The sequence below is a fragment of the Diplotaxodon limnothrissa genome, linkage group LG15, assembly GCF_057381915.1.
Source record: "Diplotaxodon limnothrissa isolate DT_005_m linkage group LG15, D_limnothrissa_male_GT1.1, whole genome shotgun sequence".
Lineage (NCBI taxonomy): Eukaryota > Metazoa > Chordata > Actinopteri > Cichliformes > Cichlidae > Diplotaxodon > Diplotaxodon limnothrissa.
This window is the reverse complement of record NC_140610.1, coordinates 36728984-36746014: the sequence shown is the minus strand read 5'-3', so window position 1 is coordinate 36746014 and position 17031 is coordinate 36728984. Positions and strand designations below refer to the sequence as shown.

Sequence of the window (17031 nt, the reverse complement as noted above, 5' to 3'; positions counted from 1 at the left end):
ATGCTGTCAAACCTAAAATGAGGATGTGGTCCCAGCTAGTGAATTGGTAAACGTTGGAGACGCTGACAGTTGGTGTAATATGGCAAAAAAATATTACTGGACCTGTACAGTGATGCAGATTAATCCGAAGAAGCCAGTACCTTCATATCTTAGCTTGTATTAGGCCATTGTAGTCAGCATTGCAAATATTGGAGCTTGTTGTATAACTGGGGGTGAAAGTGAAGTGAAGCAACATAAATTATTTAAATTGTTCACATCCTAATCTGTCCAAGACTTGAGTTTCCAGAAAATTAAATATATCTCTCACAATACACGACATTACCAAGCACTGAGCTCGCTTGTTTTTGTCTTTATTGGTTTACTTCAAGTCTCTGGATCTTGTATGTTTAATTAATTGTATTTGCTTGTTATGCTTGGTTCCCTATCTGAGTGCCATTTTGTTGTACGTTAAACTTGTAAAACAGAGATACCAAAAATCATTCTCACCCACAGCCATCAGGCTTTTCGTTTCTCATACAAGAGTTATAATAGAGGTATTCTTATTACTCTGCACTACTGTCAATTTGGACTTTGCCCTAATATAAATATACTCAATGAAATATATATTTGCATGTATATGGAGGGCCAATATTATATAAAACGACTAATAACTGCACTCACTGGACGTTTTATTAGGTACACCCTCCTAGTCCTGGGTTGGACTCATCTTCAGAACGCTTTCATTCTTTGTGCCAGACTTAACAGGCAGACATTCCTCAGAGATTTAGCACTTAAATACATGACAGCATCATACAGTTGCTCCTTGCCAGCTGCACATCTATGATGTCAATCTTCCCGTTTCACCACGTCCCGAATGTCCCGGTGACTGTGGAGGCCATTTGAGTACACTGAACTCATTGTCATGTCAAGAAACCTGAGATGACTTTGTGAGCTTTGTTATCCTGCTAGAAGCCAAAATCAGAAGATGGGTATAGTGTGGTCATAAAGGGACGGACATGGTCAGCAACAATACTCATATAGAATGGATCCATGCTTTCATGTTGTTTACATCAAACTGTTTTTTCCAATAGTCTGTCGTCCGAGTCATTTTCACCCAGACATCAGCCGTTCACTGGACATTTTCTCTTTTTCTGACCCTCATCTGTAAAAGCCCAGCAGTTTCTGAAATACTCCAAAGATGCCATGTTCAAAATCACTTAAATCACATTTCTGCCACATTCTGATGCTCAGTTTGAACTTACTGGCTCATTATATATTTGCATTTACAAGTGTAACTAATAAAGTGACCAGTGAATATATTTGCATATACATTGACCCCCCAGTATTTAAACAGTACAATTGATAACTGGAAGGTGTTAGCAGCTCGTCAGTTTAATCTTAATAGTTGGTCTAACCCACAATATACTTTTTAAATTCTCTACAAATGCACAAATCACGAAGAGCTGGTGACTCACAACCAACTTTAATCCCAAGGAATTCAAATTTTCTTCATGGAGTTAATTTGGATACAGAAACATCTGTTTCGTGTGACAGGAAAAAGGGAAAAAGGAAAGCGTGCCATTTACAAATATGATTCACAATACAAGGCCTGTGATATATACAAGGTGACAGTGGGGAGGGAGGGGGGTCAGTTCATCAGTAGTTTTATATATGTAGCACCTCTGTTGCACAAACAGTAACAAAAACAAACAAAAGAAAACACGTAGTTATCAGTAGAAACGCATGTAATATGCTGGCATAAACCTGCCAAAATTAAAAGTATTAATATTTGAGATCGGCCAAGTTCGTGAATGCAGTTCGGCAAATGAACACAGAAAAGATACAGTACAGTAATAGAAAAACAGATAACATTTTACCATATTAATTTGTATATATACATACACAGTTTAAACCAAGAAGGGTAGAATATTTCCTGATTTTAGGGTTCCTACATAACGTGCTTTTTTTTCAAACCTTCCTTCTTTAAAACTGACTGAACTCTTCTGCCTAGTTGGTGTGCCGAAAGGCGATAGTGTGACAGTAAACAGATCTCACTCTGTATAGTAGACGAACCTTTAACGGGAGCAAATGCAAAGATAACAATAAGCAGGTGTATCGGGTATGCTCTTAACGTGAAGACTTGGATGTTGAAACATCATTTATTTCCCACATGTAGGAACCCTGAGAACGTTTTGGTGTAAAAAGAGGAGCCGCCAAATGACGTCAATACATAAAGTTCACATCTGTTAACTACTGTGACACATCTTCACAAAATTTTAATGCATCCTGCAGACAAGTCTACTAGTGTTTGCATTCAACATGTTTGTTCTATTACAAATAATTCTTTCAATATTTGACTAAGACATTTAAATACTGAGTTCCCGCTACAATACACTTCTTTTTTTGTGTGTTTTGTGTTTTAAACCCCATTTCTCCATTTACCTCTTGTGATCCAACAAGAAAACACCCTCGTGAAAAGATCCTGCAGATGGATAGTGTGATACTTTTGTTCCGCCACACAGTTTCAAAGCCATGAGTGGCTGGATTGAAAAATAGATATCTTGTTGCTGGTTATTTGATTTTTTTTTCATTATTTTTTTTTTTAAAAAGAAGTGAGAGTTTAAAGTCCATCGGGGGCCCCAAAGCTGAGAGGCCCTCGTAATAATTAGCTTCCCGTAGAAAGAAAATGGGAGTGTGCTGTTATTGATTTAATGCAACGAGGTATGGAGGTTGATGCCACCCAGAGACTTATCCCATTATGGAGGAAAATAAAGCACAGCAGCTGACTGAGAACAAAAAGGAAATCTGTATTTAATAAGAAAACAAAAAAAGAAAAGACAACATGTTAATGTTAAAAAAAGCCTTGTCCTCTTTAGCTGCTGCTTCAGAGCAGGCTAAAGCACCACTGCAGACACATTAACTCAAAAATAGAAAAGTAACATGCATTAAAAGAGTGCTCGTATGTCCGTGTCTTTTCCTGCTCCTACTCTGAGCTCTCAGAGCCAGTGGAGGATATAAGTTGTCCATTATTACAGCACTCAGTAAAATCCAACACCATTAGCTTACTTCCTATTGGCTCAGCCTCCACCGGCTGAGTAATAATATAGTGGAGTTTTAATACAAGGGTTCGGGGCCATCTTCCTGAGGAAAATGAGAATGGAGGAGTGTCTTCATATAGGAGACGTAGCCGCTGCTGGGCGTGTAGCTGTCGGACATGTGCTGAGCCGGAAGGGAAGGCAGGGACGGGGCAGACAGCAGGGGATTAGAGTTTAAGGTGGACTGAAAAGGGACAGACTCTGAACTCAAGAGGGGATCCGATATGAGAGGTGACCCTGTTAAAGGATCGGTGAGGGCAACGCCGATGTCCATTGGGGTCTCAGCGTCCATTTGAATACCGCTAGCTGGGGCAGGAGCATCCTGCTGGATCATTGGGGGCTGGGACAGAGGTTGTGAGGTTAGCTGTGTACCAATACTGTGATTTTCTGGTGCTGGCTTTGTTACTGGAGCTTTAGTTTGAGGGCAAGGGGTTGCGTTGGTTGTTTCCATGGGGATATTGGCAGGGGCGGGGCCTGGAGGGGGCAAAGTCGCGGTCAGGCGGCGCCGTTTGGCTGCTCGGGCTTCGTCCACTGAGGGAACCTCTTCCTGTGTTCCAGGTAACGCCTGAGAACAGACCGGTACAGACTTAGACGGGGAACACAGAAATCACTTTTCAAGTACTAGTTGTTTCATCTACAGCTAATTTAGTTTTATTTTAAAGTTTGAGTAAAACACTCACCAGTCGAGCTCTGACCCTTTTGGGTAATTCCTGGTTCAGCTGAAAGATCTCCGAGTGCTTGACCATCAACTGACTCTGGTCCTGAAACTCAACCTGGACAGATAACACCCACAATGGATTAACCAACCCACCCTTTCAATATTTGTACCTATAAGTGCAGAGGACACACAGGCAGATTTAAAAAAAAAAATGAATAAAATATAACAAATTATTAGAGGCTAAACCAGGAGGTAAAAAAAGGACAAATCACTGATAAAGCACACTGAAAATTCAAAACTTGCACCCAGACAGTCACCGGTTGGATCTCAGGCATAACAAATGGTTCCATCAACAACCATGTGCTTCAGTCAAAATGTCCTTGACCATGACTCTGACCCCTAAAGCTGCTCACTGACTGGATAAGAGCTTCAGTTAACCACTTTAAATGTAAATGTAGATTTTTAAAAAATTATATATATTTATATGGCGCGAAGGGGAGGCACAGCAAGGTCAGGGTTGTGGCACCGACTCTGTGATCAAGTGGAGGCGTGATTTTAGCTAATCACAGCTGTACTCTCATCTCTGAGAGGGCTCTCGGTGCTGCAGCCAGCGGGTTAACATGGAGACGTGAAAAGAGCGTGGAAAGATACAAAACTGAATGATTCTGTCAAGAGGGATTTGGAAAAGTGGCGATAAATGATGTGATGTCTGTGGTGGTGTATTAACAGATGTTATAACCCTGTAAACATGTGTCTGATGCAAACATCTGCAGTAAATATAAACCACCCTAGATCAGCCATTTAAGAGTTCCTTAAACTCCGAAAGTGAAGTGACTGGATGCATTCCCCATAAACACTGTTTATTTGCAAGTCACTCAGATGAGCTCTCATGGATGCACTCCCAAAATCAGCATCATGGCTCGAATCAAACAACCTCACTTTCCCATGTGTTTGTGTCCAAGTACATTTCAGGATGCGCTCGCTCTTGTCCCAACAATCCTCTTCGATCCCACATTTTCCACTTTGTAAGCGCTCTGCAGTTTTGCCCTATAAATTTCCCTTAAAGTAGCAGTAATTTGAGATCTCTCCACTTTTATTTTTTAATGCCCGAGTCAAAACGCTCCACCATAATCTAGAAGGGCCGCCTGGCTTCTTGCACACTGAATCTCCAAGAATCGAGAGCCAAAGCAGAGGGTGGGGCAAAGCAATTACACAGAACATCCCAAAGTTCACATGTTTACTCACTTTTGAGTCATGCTGCAGAAGAGCATCAGATAAAATATGGAAAATGATGCCCATGCTCACAGTCCTCACCTAACAGTCGATTTCTATTTTTTTTGCGCTGCAGCCAAGCTTTAAAGCTTTATTTAGAGATGATTTTCACGGTCTGGTTTGACTTGGAAAGGTTTATACATTTACACATACATTTATTCACACACACACACACACACACACACACACACACACACACACACACACACGTTTTCATATCTTAGTGAGGGCATCTCATTGACATAATGCTTTCCCCAAGCCATGTACCCTAACCATAAAAAAATTTGCAGGTGTTTGAACAGCAGCATCTCAGAAATCCGACTTATTTTCTTGTGCACTCAGTTATTAAGAAACAACATCACAAGTTTATCTATGAATGATGCAAACTACAGCCACACACGCTCCAAACTCTAGCAGATGTGAGGGCTCGTGTTGTGCTTCTCTTACCTGGTAGAGTTTGTGGATATGTGGTTTGACAAAGGAAGCGTTGAGGATTTTGCCTTCGTGTGTGCCGACCACAACAAGCTCTCCCACTTTAGGAGGGCCACTGCGCAGACAGTCATGACTCTGAAGAAGCGGGAAGGATGAGCGAAAGAAAAAAAAAAGTGCTCAAAACATCTTCGTGTTACATTTTACAAACAAGAATTTAGTTAATAAAGTCTGAGGCTAACATTTTCATCTGGTTGCTGTTATTAAATGTGGGTTGACTTTTTCATTTCTCTGCAATTCAAACAGCTTGTTCTGGTAGGTTACACACAATTGATTTTAAAGTTAAATTTGATCAAGTTTCTCAGCAGATTTCACATTATTAAAAGTCATGTTTGTTCATAACTTACAGCACTGACTCATTAAAGGTTATGCGAGTTTACATTCAGTCATTACGTTTTCATTTGTTCAGATTCTCAAGTTACAAAAGCATGTAACAGTTGCTAGGATATTTCTTTCAGCTATTTAAAAAGGAGATTATTTTTAACCCGTGTCGATTGCACGCATGTAGGTGTCTGCCTTGACTCCGAGAGAACTCACCATTATGTTTTCCGGGTACAAGTTGTCACAGTATGAGCCGTCGTCGAAGTTGACCTCGTAGAACGTCTGTCTGGCCATGCCAATGACGGTGCAGTGGTAATACCAGGAGTTGGCGTTGCGACCTATCACCCTTTGCCCAAGGGTTGGCTCTTGTGGGCCTTTGGGTGTTGGTCGAGGCTTAAGAAAAGAAAGAAAAAGGGGGGGTTTAATTGGAAATATGTGGCTTCATTCAGCAGGAACACACTGCGTGTTCTGTCATTATTCCAAAAAGTGACAATTAAAACTTCAGTTTTGTCCTGGTTAAGCTGTAAAAAGTTTTCTGCCATCCAAGATCTTATATCCAAGATACAGTTAAAAGGGGCATCCATTGGTCTGGTGTCATCAGGAGACACGGAGATGTACAGCTGTGTGTCATCAGCGTAACTGTGGAAGTTCACTCCATGCCTCGTGACACACGAGGAGAAAAAGTCTTTATGACTTTTTCTCCTCGTGTGTCACTTTAAACCACTTAGGGTCAGATTTATGAAACGGAAACGGGGTATAATGATGTGCAACACCCAAACAGCGCTCACACCTGGGGTTAGTTTCACAATCATTACACTGTTTTCTAAACATTTTTCAATTTCAATACCAAGCACAAAAAATAAGACATGCTATTTTTTTTTAGCATTAAATATCGATGCAATAAAGGGCAGCAAACGTCTCCATATATATTTTGCCCTTTGAACAAAGAATTTTCAGAAATAAAAATGCCAACAGTGCTTTAGAAATACAGACAGTGCATTTAAAACCCACTGTGCCACATGGTGCAACATGCTAGTCAGTGTGGCCCTTACACTCATTAACCCTCAAAAGCCAATAATATCATATTTGATACGTGTGCTTTGAATGTTTTTGAGACTTCTACACGTCATCAGTGTGATTTCTTTTTACCCCCCAAAACAAAAAAAATTCCACGACACATTTTTTAAGCAAAAAACAAAGCCCAACACTCGTTATATTCAGTTTATAGAAAAACACAAAAAGATATAATGGGTTTTTTTTCCTTTTTAAATCAAACAGCTATTCCTGAAGAATGATTAACAGAAAAATATTTCAATATATGACTTTTGACCGTAATTTTACAAAACCTTTTTTAAAATCTGCAGCTTTAATAACTGACCAATTTTCCTGGTTTTGCACTTACCTTTGGAGTGACCTTTTTATGCTTATGGCAGGTGACAGACACCACGTAGGGCCAATCAGCAGGTGTCATGACTACTCCGGCGATTTGGGCACAGGTGACGTGGAAGGACGTTGCACAGTTCTCATACGTGCACTGGATGCAGGCGCCGCGGTTCTGACTAGCAACCTTTCCATGGCAGAACACACACTTCTGCAACAAAAGCAAATAAAAAGCTTCTGTTACGTCTCCATTCCCCTATAACTTCCTCCGCTTATTTATATATAAGCCTCCTTTGATGCTGACAAAGGAAAGAGTTGTCCAAAAGTTTGAACTGAAGTAAAGTAAACTAAATGTGAACTCTTAACATTTCACCCTCACAATTCCAACAAGGTTAAAACAATTAAAACAATTCATCTGCAACAACTACTCCAGTCCTCCAGAACAACCTGGCACGCCATGAAATTGCAGTAATTGTAGGACCTCTCATGAAATAAAGATGGTGGAGAAACCAGCAATGAAACCATGAACTCTCTTCTGTCTGATCTTTGATTCTGTTTGGTGTTCTTACAGGTTTTCACTCATTAAGAGAATGGCTGTTTTCAGTCTTCCCGTTATCACGCTTTTGGGCTGAGTGTCTGTACAGTGGTGACAATTGTGTCTTAAAACTGAACTGTCACTCTGACACTCAGTTCATTTATGCCAATTCATTTTTCCTCCCTCCATCCCTTTTGGCATCTTCCATAACTTGTTTAGCCTCATTGCTCTTCTCTCCTTCCAGATCTCTTAATTCTGGTCTGAAATTCCCAGCAGTCTGCAAACTCTTTGCCTTTTCTGTGACAATTTAATATAACACATGATCCCTGCAAACCCACAACCATTATTTTAATTAAAGTCTTACAACTCTCAGTGCTGACTGCTCTTATGCGTGCATCGTTCAAACAGCAGAGAAGAAATCCCTAGTTTAAAGGGGGAAAAAAATCTTTTTTTTCCTGTTTCTCCTCCTTTATGTGCAGCTGTAATGTGGTGCCAATCAATAAAAAAGTAAATTTAAAAAGTCAAACTTCAGTTTTTACTGGTGCAAGGCAGCTACTTTGCCAGCTGGTGAGGTTTTCCCCAGGCAGGTAGGCACCAGAGCAGAGGACAGGATGAAACTCAGCAGCTCAAGAAACATTAGCTGCTTGATTTATTTATATGTAAAGTGCATTGCAGATTAATATTGAGAAGATTAATTTTAAAGAAAAACCATCTTTGAGCTGACTTTGGGATCAAATTATATGAACTCATTGTTAACTGTATTTATTTATTTCTGATGTGGTCATAGCAAAATTATCTTTGCACACAGTGTTTTAGAACAAATTGGTGCTTGCAAATTATAATTATACAACAAGGTGCTGGAAACAATCCTTGCAGATTTTGGTCCCTGCTGAAATGACAGCATCACACAGTTGCTGCAGATCTGTCAGCTGCACATCCATGATGATGTCACATTCAAAAAATGCTCACCTAGAGTGAGATCTGTGACTGTGGAGGACATTTGAGTACAGTGGTCACCGTCATGTTCAAGAAACCAGTTTGAGATGATCTCAGCTTTGCCACATAGTATTTTATTCTGCTGGAAGCAGCCATCAGAAGATGGGTACACTGTGGTGATAAAGGGGCAATACTCAGGCAGACTGTGGGGTTTAAACTGCTCAGCTGGGACTAAGGGGCCCACACGAACATTACAACACTACCACCAGCCTGATCCATTGATACAAGGGAGGACGGACCCATGCTTTCATCTTTGCACCAAATTCTGACCCTGCCATCTGAATGTTGGCAGCACAAATCAAGACTCACCAGATCAGAATCAGAATCAGAATCAGAAAGGGGTTTATTGCCAAATGTTGAGCAGGTTTACAACATTAGGAAATTGCTGCGGTGCTTCAGTGCAAACATAGTGTCATAAATAGCACTTAAATAGACATGGAAAAAAATAAAAGTAGGGATAGGAATTAAAAGTGCTACGTGGAAAGATATGTGCATGAGATATACATGAGATATATACATGAGAATAAGAATTAAGAGTGCTACGTTGAAAGATATATACATGAGTGCAGGTGGTGATCAGTGCCAAACATGGAATGATGCAGTGACACAGCGTAGGGTCATGTGTTAGTGGCGGGTACAGTCATATGGTTATTGTTCATGTGTCCAACAGCAGAGGGGAAGAAACTGTTCTTATGGCGAGAGGTTCTGGTGCGAATGGACCGGAGCCTCCTGCCTGAGGGGAGCAGGTCAAACAGACTGTGTCCAGGGTGAGAAGGGTCAGCTGAGATCCGAGCTGCACGCCGCAATGTCCTGGAGGTGTACAGGTCCTGCAAAGATGGGAGTCTGCAGCCAATCACCTTCTCAGCAGAGCGCACAACACGCTGCAGTCTCTGTTTGTCCCTGATAGTGGCTCCAGCGTACCACACGGTGATGGAGGAGGTGAGGATGGACTCGATGATTGCAGTGTAGAACTGCATCATCGTCCGTGTTGGCAGGTTGAATTTCTTCAGCTGCCTCAGGAAGTACATCCTCTGCTGGGCTTTCTTGATGACGGAGGTGATGGTGGGCTCCCACTTCAGGTCCTGGGTGATGGTGGTACCCAGGAAGCGGAATGAGTCCACAGAGGTGATGGGGGTGTCAGTCAGGATGATGGGGGGGAGTGGGGCTGTGTGCTTCCTGAAGTCCACAATAATCTCCACTGTCTTCTGGGCATTCAGCACCAGGTTGTTGTGGCTGCACCAGGACACCAGACGTTCTACCTCCCTCCTGTAGGCAGACTCGTCCCCGTCCGAGATGAGTCCAATAACGGTGGTGTCATCTGCAAACTTGATTAGCTTGACAGACTGGTGGGTGGAGGTGCAGCAGTTGGTGTACAGGGAGAAGAGCAGAGGAGAAAGAACACAGCCCTGAGGGGAGCCGGTGCTGATGGTCCGGGAGTCCGAGACATTCTTTCCCAGCCTCACATGCTGCTTTCTGTCCGTCAGGAAGTCAGTGATCCACCGGCAGATGGGATCAGGCACATTCATCTGGGAAAGCTTGTCTCGGAGATGGTCTGGAAGGATGGTGTTGAAGGCAGAGCTGAAGTCCACAAACAGGATCCTGGCGTAGGTTCCTGGGGAGTCCAGATGCTGCAGGATGAAGTGTAGGGCCATGTTGATGGCGTCGTCTACAGACCTGTTGGCTCTATATGCAAACTGCAGGGGGTCCAGGAGGGGGGCCGTGAGGGTCCTGAGATGGGAGAGAACTAGGCGCTCAAAAGACTTCATGACCACAGATGTCAGAGCCACGGGTCTGTAGTCATTTAGTCCAGTGATCCTAGGTTTCTTGGGGACAGGGATTATGGTGGAGGACTTGAAGCAGGCAGGCACATGACATGCCTGCAGTGAGGAGTTGAAAATGCCAGAAAACACTGGGGCCAGCTCGTTTGCACAGTGTCTGAGGGTGGCAGGAGACACACCGTCTGGGCCGGGAGCTTTCCGAGCATTCAGGTTCTTAAACTGCTTCCTCACATCTGCTTCATGAATATGAAGAGTTGTGGTGGGAGGAGGTGGTGTGAAATCCTCTTTTGTGTGGGGTGAGGAGGGGGGTGTTGTAGGTGAACGGTTTGAAGGTGGTGATGGCTCTATGTAGGGGGGAGAGGTGGGGGAATTAGTGTCCAAAGTGTCTCTATTGTTGGGGCCGTTGGAGGTGTGAAGGCTGCCTGATGGCTCGTCAAAACGGCAGTCGAAGTCGTTAAGGGTGTTGGCTAAGAGCAAGTCATCAGTGGAGTGGGGGGTTTTAGGCTTGTAGTTTGTGATATTCCTAAAACCTTTCCACACAGAGGCCGAGTCATTCTCTGAGATCTGCTGCTGCATCTTCTCAGAGTGCTGATGTTTAGCAATGTCCACCTCTTTAGTGAACCTGTACTTGGCCTCTCTGTAGCAGTCCCTGTCTCCGCTTCTGAACGCAACATTTTTCAGATCTTCTGTCCAGTGACCTACTGCAAAGTGTAGTCTCTGTTTCCCATTCTTAGCCAACAGGAGTGGCGACCAATGCAACTGCTGCCATTCTTCCCCCAACCCCTTGCATCAATAAGGCATTGTCACAAAGAATTGCAAAGAATTTTTTCAGGCCATATTTTTGCAAACCTTTGTGATAGTTGTGTGTGAAAAAAATCCCAGCCTGGTTGCCGATGCCTGTTTTAAAGTTTTGCAGGTCATTAAAGACACTTATACATTTTATTTAAGTGACTTGCAGCTCTAAGCTTGAAACGGTTTTCTCACAAGAGCAAAAATCGCAGTTCCTCTACACACAATATGCAAAAGATGCATCAGCTGAGGAATTGAACAGTGTTACCTGAGAAATTCCAAAATAACGAAGACAAAAGTAATGAGTTTTAAATCTCTCCATCACTGGAAACTCAGTGTTCAAAGATGGGAGGGAAAACACTGATTGCTGATCACAGTGCAATATAAACTGGTTCCTAGCATGCGTATTCACATTTGATCAGCGCAGTCATCCAAATCATTAGACCGCAGAGCTTCTCTGCTCACAGTCTTTTAAGAAGAGACTGAGGAAACGTGCTTAGACAGCACTCAGATGCAAATGTCACCCAGCTTGTCCTTTGATAGATTATTCAGAGAGACGGGGAGGGAAAGAGGTGACATTATTTGCAGATTTGTGATAATGCACCAGCAAGCACTGCTACTTACTGTGAAGTAGGATTGGGTGAATGGAGAAGGGGAGCTACCCACGAGATCGATGCAGTTCGTTTGGCACAGCGAGAAATGACAGCTGATTATTCAGCCATGCCCCTCAGCACATCTGTTTTTACCCTATATCATCCCTGGCTTCCAAAAAAGAAGGAGGAGGAGGAAAAAAAATATCTATCCATTCAAACAAAAAAAAAGCCTGAAATTCACCTAAACAGTATAAGCAAAACAGCTACAGTGCACAATGTACACTAAGAAGCATAAACTTTCGCCAAAAAGAAACTACCGTATTTTCACGACCATAAGACGCACTGTGCTAAAAGGCGCAGTCTCAGTTATGTGTGCCATTACTGTATTTAACACACACATAAGGCGCACTGGATCATAGGGCGCATACAAGTACCGTATGCGTATTTAAAAATAAAGCGGGAGCAAACCTGAGTTCGGTACCTTACTCACATTTTTATTACCAGTAATCGTCATCATCAACAACACACAAGCATACAAGTGTGCGTATTTAAAAATAAAGCAGGAGCAAAACAAAGTTTGGTACTCACATTTTTATCATCAATCAAACCCATCGAAGTCCTCATCCTCTGGGTCTGAATTGAACAGCTGCGCTAAATCTCCATCAAACATGCCAAGTTCACTTTCTTCACTGTCAGAGTCACTTTCCGTGCCGTGCGGCTCCTCGGAAATGATGCCGGCTTTTGCGAAAGCTCGAACAACAGTGCCAGCAGACATGTTAGCCCAAGCATCTACAATCCATTGGCAAATTGTGGCGTAACTCGCCGGGCGCTGCCTTCCACTCTTGGTGAAACTGTGGTCTCCATCCGTCATCCATCGCTGGATGTGTTTGTTGCCGATGTGTTTGCTGCAGTAGGAGCGGAAGATGGCCAGCTTTTCCTTATAATCCGCTGGAAGTTGCTGCGCTACCGTAGTCCTGGTCCGGATGGAAAAATGGCACCGTTTCATAAAAAGTGAAAGTGAAACTGCTTTTAGCCGAATGGTGACCGTCGAAACGCTTCTCCCGCTCGTTCTTTGCTCGATGATCCACCGCTCGAGTCTTTCCTCCAACTCGGGCCACCTCGCCTTATGTCCGCGGAAACTCAGCTGCGTTTTCTTGACCTGCCGGAGCTTGTTTTCTAGCTTCCTCCATTTGCGAACCATCGATTCGTTAATCTTAAATTCTCTCGCCGCTGCTCGATTTCCATGTTCCTCCGCGTAGCTGATGGCCTTCAGTTTAAACTGTGCTTCGTAAGCGTGTCTCTTTGCCACTTTCAGGGTTGTTAAAACAACGATGTCCTGCATAACGCACATACCTGTTCTTTTATACAGGTATGTGCGATAAAGTCAACGCACACACTTCACCCTTTAGCGTTCTCATGGTGTTCTCTACTACGTCCTCCTTACAACACACAGGGCGCACTGCGCTATAGGGCGCGCCGTACTTTTTGAAGAAAATCTAAGACTTTTAAGTGCGCCTTATGGTTGTGAAAATACGGTAGGTAAAAATCTTGGATGTATTTCAAAGTAGCTCTCTGCCCGTTTCACTTTACATAACAACACAAAGAGACATGTAACTCTCTTATTTGTCACCGTCTGATCTTACTAGATTCTTGCGGGTTTCTGGGACGGCGCTGACGTCCACTGGCCCCCTCTCAATGGCATCAATGAAACGAGCTTCAGCCACGGCGATAGCACAGATGACATGAACCCACCTGGTGAAGCAATGAATAGTTTGGCGAGAACAAATTCAAAACAGGGAAATATAGATTCACTGTAAGATTTTTTTTATATGAAAATCTTTATTTTGCTCTGAGTATAAGCTTGATGAACCATTATTTGTTATTTTTGTAATTTGTGAATTTCCATCAGCTCAAACACGTGGCACTAACCGGTTGTCTGTGGTAGTCTTCAAAGCTCCCCCTCTCAAGTTACAAAGACAGCACTCCTTAAGAAAAGATAATACGAGAACAGAGAAAAAGAGGATTAAGTATAGAAACGGAGAACACATTGACACCGTTCCTCCCACACCTTAGCCAAATCAGTCTTTTCTAAACAAAGCTTGGTTTGGACTTGTGATTGATGTCATGTTGCCTAGCAGCAATCATTAGAAGAAGAGATGTAGGGTCAACGTGTCCTCAGAGGCTCTAATTCAAGTCAGATCTAATAAACATTTTCAACTAAACCTGCAGTTCTGGAGAATAACTGCTATTCCTGAAGTGGTTTTATTTTATGTGGGGGTGGGATGGGATTGGCTCATTTGCAGCCACCACTCACCACTGTCCAGGCTCCCGCTGCACACCTAGAGCACATCCAGGAATCACCAACAGAGTCAGGCTTCACGCCATAACAACCTGTTAGAGAAGAGATGCTACTGACTGTGCTCATCCATTTCATCATTTCATGTCATTTCAATGCATCGATATTCAGTGATGACAGCGCATGGCAACATTACCGCCTTTTTTCTATTTCTTTAAACAGATTTTGTACACATTTCTGCAAATTACTTCTCACCAAACATGTTTTTAAGCATTCTGTTCACACTTTCAGCCCATCACCATCTCCAGCTTAAGCTTCTGAAGAAAAGGGCATGCAGGTTTATGTAACACCCGTACATGTGTGAATGATTCTTAGGCAGATGTCTACTCCAGCACAATGAGGAGCAAAGGTGTTTTGACAGGATTTCGTTCTGCTTCGTGCTCTCTTACGAACATCTGCGCCGTTTCCCCAGACTGAGTCAAACTCGTCCCTGGATAACTAATGAACTGGATAATAAGAACCGAGGAGAGGAGGGTCGATGTTGTGATGTGGCACAAAACATCCATTTATGCATACATTTCCAGGAAGGGCTGATTAGCGACACACTTGATGAGTCAATGCGTTCATCTGCATCGTTTACAGCATAAAACTTTACTAAAAATGTTCAGTCTAGATAGACGTCCTTACATTTGGCAATAAAAAGAAGAGCCACGCACAGAGAGATTCCTGGGATGACTCAGTCTTACAGAATCTTAACAAACTGCCTGTCTTTTCATGCTTCGCTTCGACAGAAGCAACATGCCGTTAAAAGTCAACTATATAGTGGAAAGGCAGGGTAAATATGAGCTGGGGAAGTGTATGGTGTGTTGGTTTTTAGAGACACCTTTGCATGACCTTTGTCAGCCTCTTAGCCAGTTTAACCAGAGCTGAGAAGAGTTACACTAGAAAGCTTCACTGAGTCTGGCAACAGGGAATTGAGCAGTCTATTGCACTGCTGTATTGAAGTCTCATCCTCTGTGCCTCTGCCCATTTTCCTGAAACTATTCTCAGGGGTCTCAGGTGTGAGAAAATGTTGTGAGCACTAGATAGACTGAAGTTTATGTGTAAAACTTGCTGGTCCGTGTTGGCATTAATTTATAAAACAGACATTCTCCGCATTATGAATTAAATGCTGATGAACTGGATCAAATTCAGCTCTTTGACAACACAGAGAGGAAAAAGAATTTGAAATCTACAAAGTATTGAGGGGGGAAAAGAAGTCTCCACACTTACAGATCCTTACTTTACAACGATTAACATCTATTATACAGTTTCAGATTTGTGTTTTACCCACTGATTGAATGTGCACGTGGAAAATCAAGTCAAAAGATCAAATTCTTGTGTCCATTAGATACCCGATGTCTCAGCAGGCATACAAATGCTAACTGGCTCTAATCAAAAGCCATATTAAAATTGTCTTTGCTGGAAAGCTTTCTGTTGCAACAACAGTGTTAAATTTCATTACTAGCACAGAGGCAGTGTGTTGCCATCAGATTTATTTTTATTGCTCATCTAATAAAACATCAACTAGTACAGATGTCCCCAGGTGTACTAGTAAGCTCTCTATCACACAGAGGGTACAACAAATGAGCTCGTGTCCCAATGTTAAACCAACACAGCCAAAATCTTTTCAGTTTTATACTTACTAGCATGAACCTGCATTTGGCAAGATGAACAGCAGATCAGGAGGCTGGTTCCATCCTCCCCAATGTGATAGTTGGTGGGTGGTGGCTCCGTGTTTCCTGCTCCGACGCTGAAGCACATCTCTGGGACCAGTGGACGAGTCAAGCTGCCATGACGGGGAAATGAAGCGCCCAGGGTTTCGTTATCAGTGGAGACATCTTTCTGTGGTTGGAAAGATCAGGAAAAAAGACAAGTTAAATGTTAGTTTGTTGCCCACTATTTATGTCTGTTCTAATGGGTCTGACCTGCCATTGTTATATGAACCACTCCTATGTGCCTGGAGTGTACCTACCTTTGTGTACGGACAGAAGAGTGAGCAGACAGCACAGTGTGGTTTGAGCGCAGCTACTGCAGCATTGAAGGCTTTCTCTGCCAGGAAGTTAGGTGAGTGATTCTGCCACAGGTGCTCCTGCTTCTTCATGTCGCTATCCATTGGCATGGGGGAGGCCATATCTGTGGGTAAAGAATTCAAATGCATGAGTGTGCTTGTTAGACGGAGCTGGGGAGGATAACACATACTGCAGTCGTGTTGAGAGATTTGTTACCGCTAATGATTTTTATTTTTCTCTAAAATGCACGTCAAGCATTTTGAGAGAAGCTCCAGAATGTTTTTCATAAGGGAGCTCTCGCCAAGAGACGGGAACAGCACATTCTGGTCCTGCACAATAACAACACCACTCCTGATATAATTGGCTGATGAACACAAACAGCACTGACATCAATAATATGCTGTCCAGAGTCAGGAATCAATTTTAAAGTGATGCCTTGAAGCTACTGATCCAAACACTTTGTCAGACCTGGACCGAAGGCAGGAAGATATTTTCACAAGCTTCCCATTTAAGTGTTTTTTTCCCCTCCCCTTCCACCCTTCACCACAAGTCTTCTTTTTCTCCTTGTCACCCCACCCACCCTTTTAAAGAACAAACCCTAAGTCGGGTCCCCTGCTGCCAACTCAAAGTGACTTTGAAAGCAGGTAATTGGAAGTCATGATCCCCTGATCAATAAGTGTCAGTCAGAAAATGAAAGGAAAAACACTGAAGAGAGAGTAGTCTTGATTTCATTATCTCCATGGGGAGCTTCAGACCTGCTTGTTTTTCTTCCCCCGAATCAATAAGAAAAACAAACAAC

At 42.8% G+C, this 17031-nt stretch overlaps 1 protein-coding gene across 1 annotated transcript in view; it reads right to left on the bottom strand.

The window, feature by feature from the left end:
- Nucleotides 1-1451: 1451 nt before the first annotated feature.
- Nucleotides 1452-17031, bottom strand: part of kdm4b (lysine (K)-specific demethylase 4B) — a 44214-nt gene continuing 28634 nt past the window's right edge. Inside the window, exons 13-22 of the mRNA XM_085372062.1 lie at nucleotides 16196-16356; nucleotides 15867-16065; nucleotides 14200-14276; nucleotides 13815-13870; nucleotides 13529-13637; nucleotides 7217-7405; nucleotides 6031-6207; nucleotides 5452-5571; nucleotides 3755-3847; nucleotides 1452-3639 (exon numbers count right to left, since the gene is read on the bottom strand). Of these exons, the coding sequence (XP_085228188.1) occupies nucleotides 3094-3639; nucleotides 3755-3847; nucleotides 5452-5571; nucleotides 6031-6207; nucleotides 7217-7405; nucleotides 13529-13637; nucleotides 13815-13870; nucleotides 14200-14276; nucleotides 15867-16065; nucleotides 16196-16356 (1727 nt within the window). The 3' untranslated portion in view covers nucleotides 1452-3093. The remainder of the gene's footprint in view (nucleotides 3640-3754; nucleotides 3848-5451; nucleotides 5572-6030; nucleotides 6208-7216; nucleotides 7406-13528; nucleotides 13638-13814; nucleotides 13871-14199; nucleotides 14277-15866; nucleotides 16066-16195; nucleotides 16357-17031) is intronic.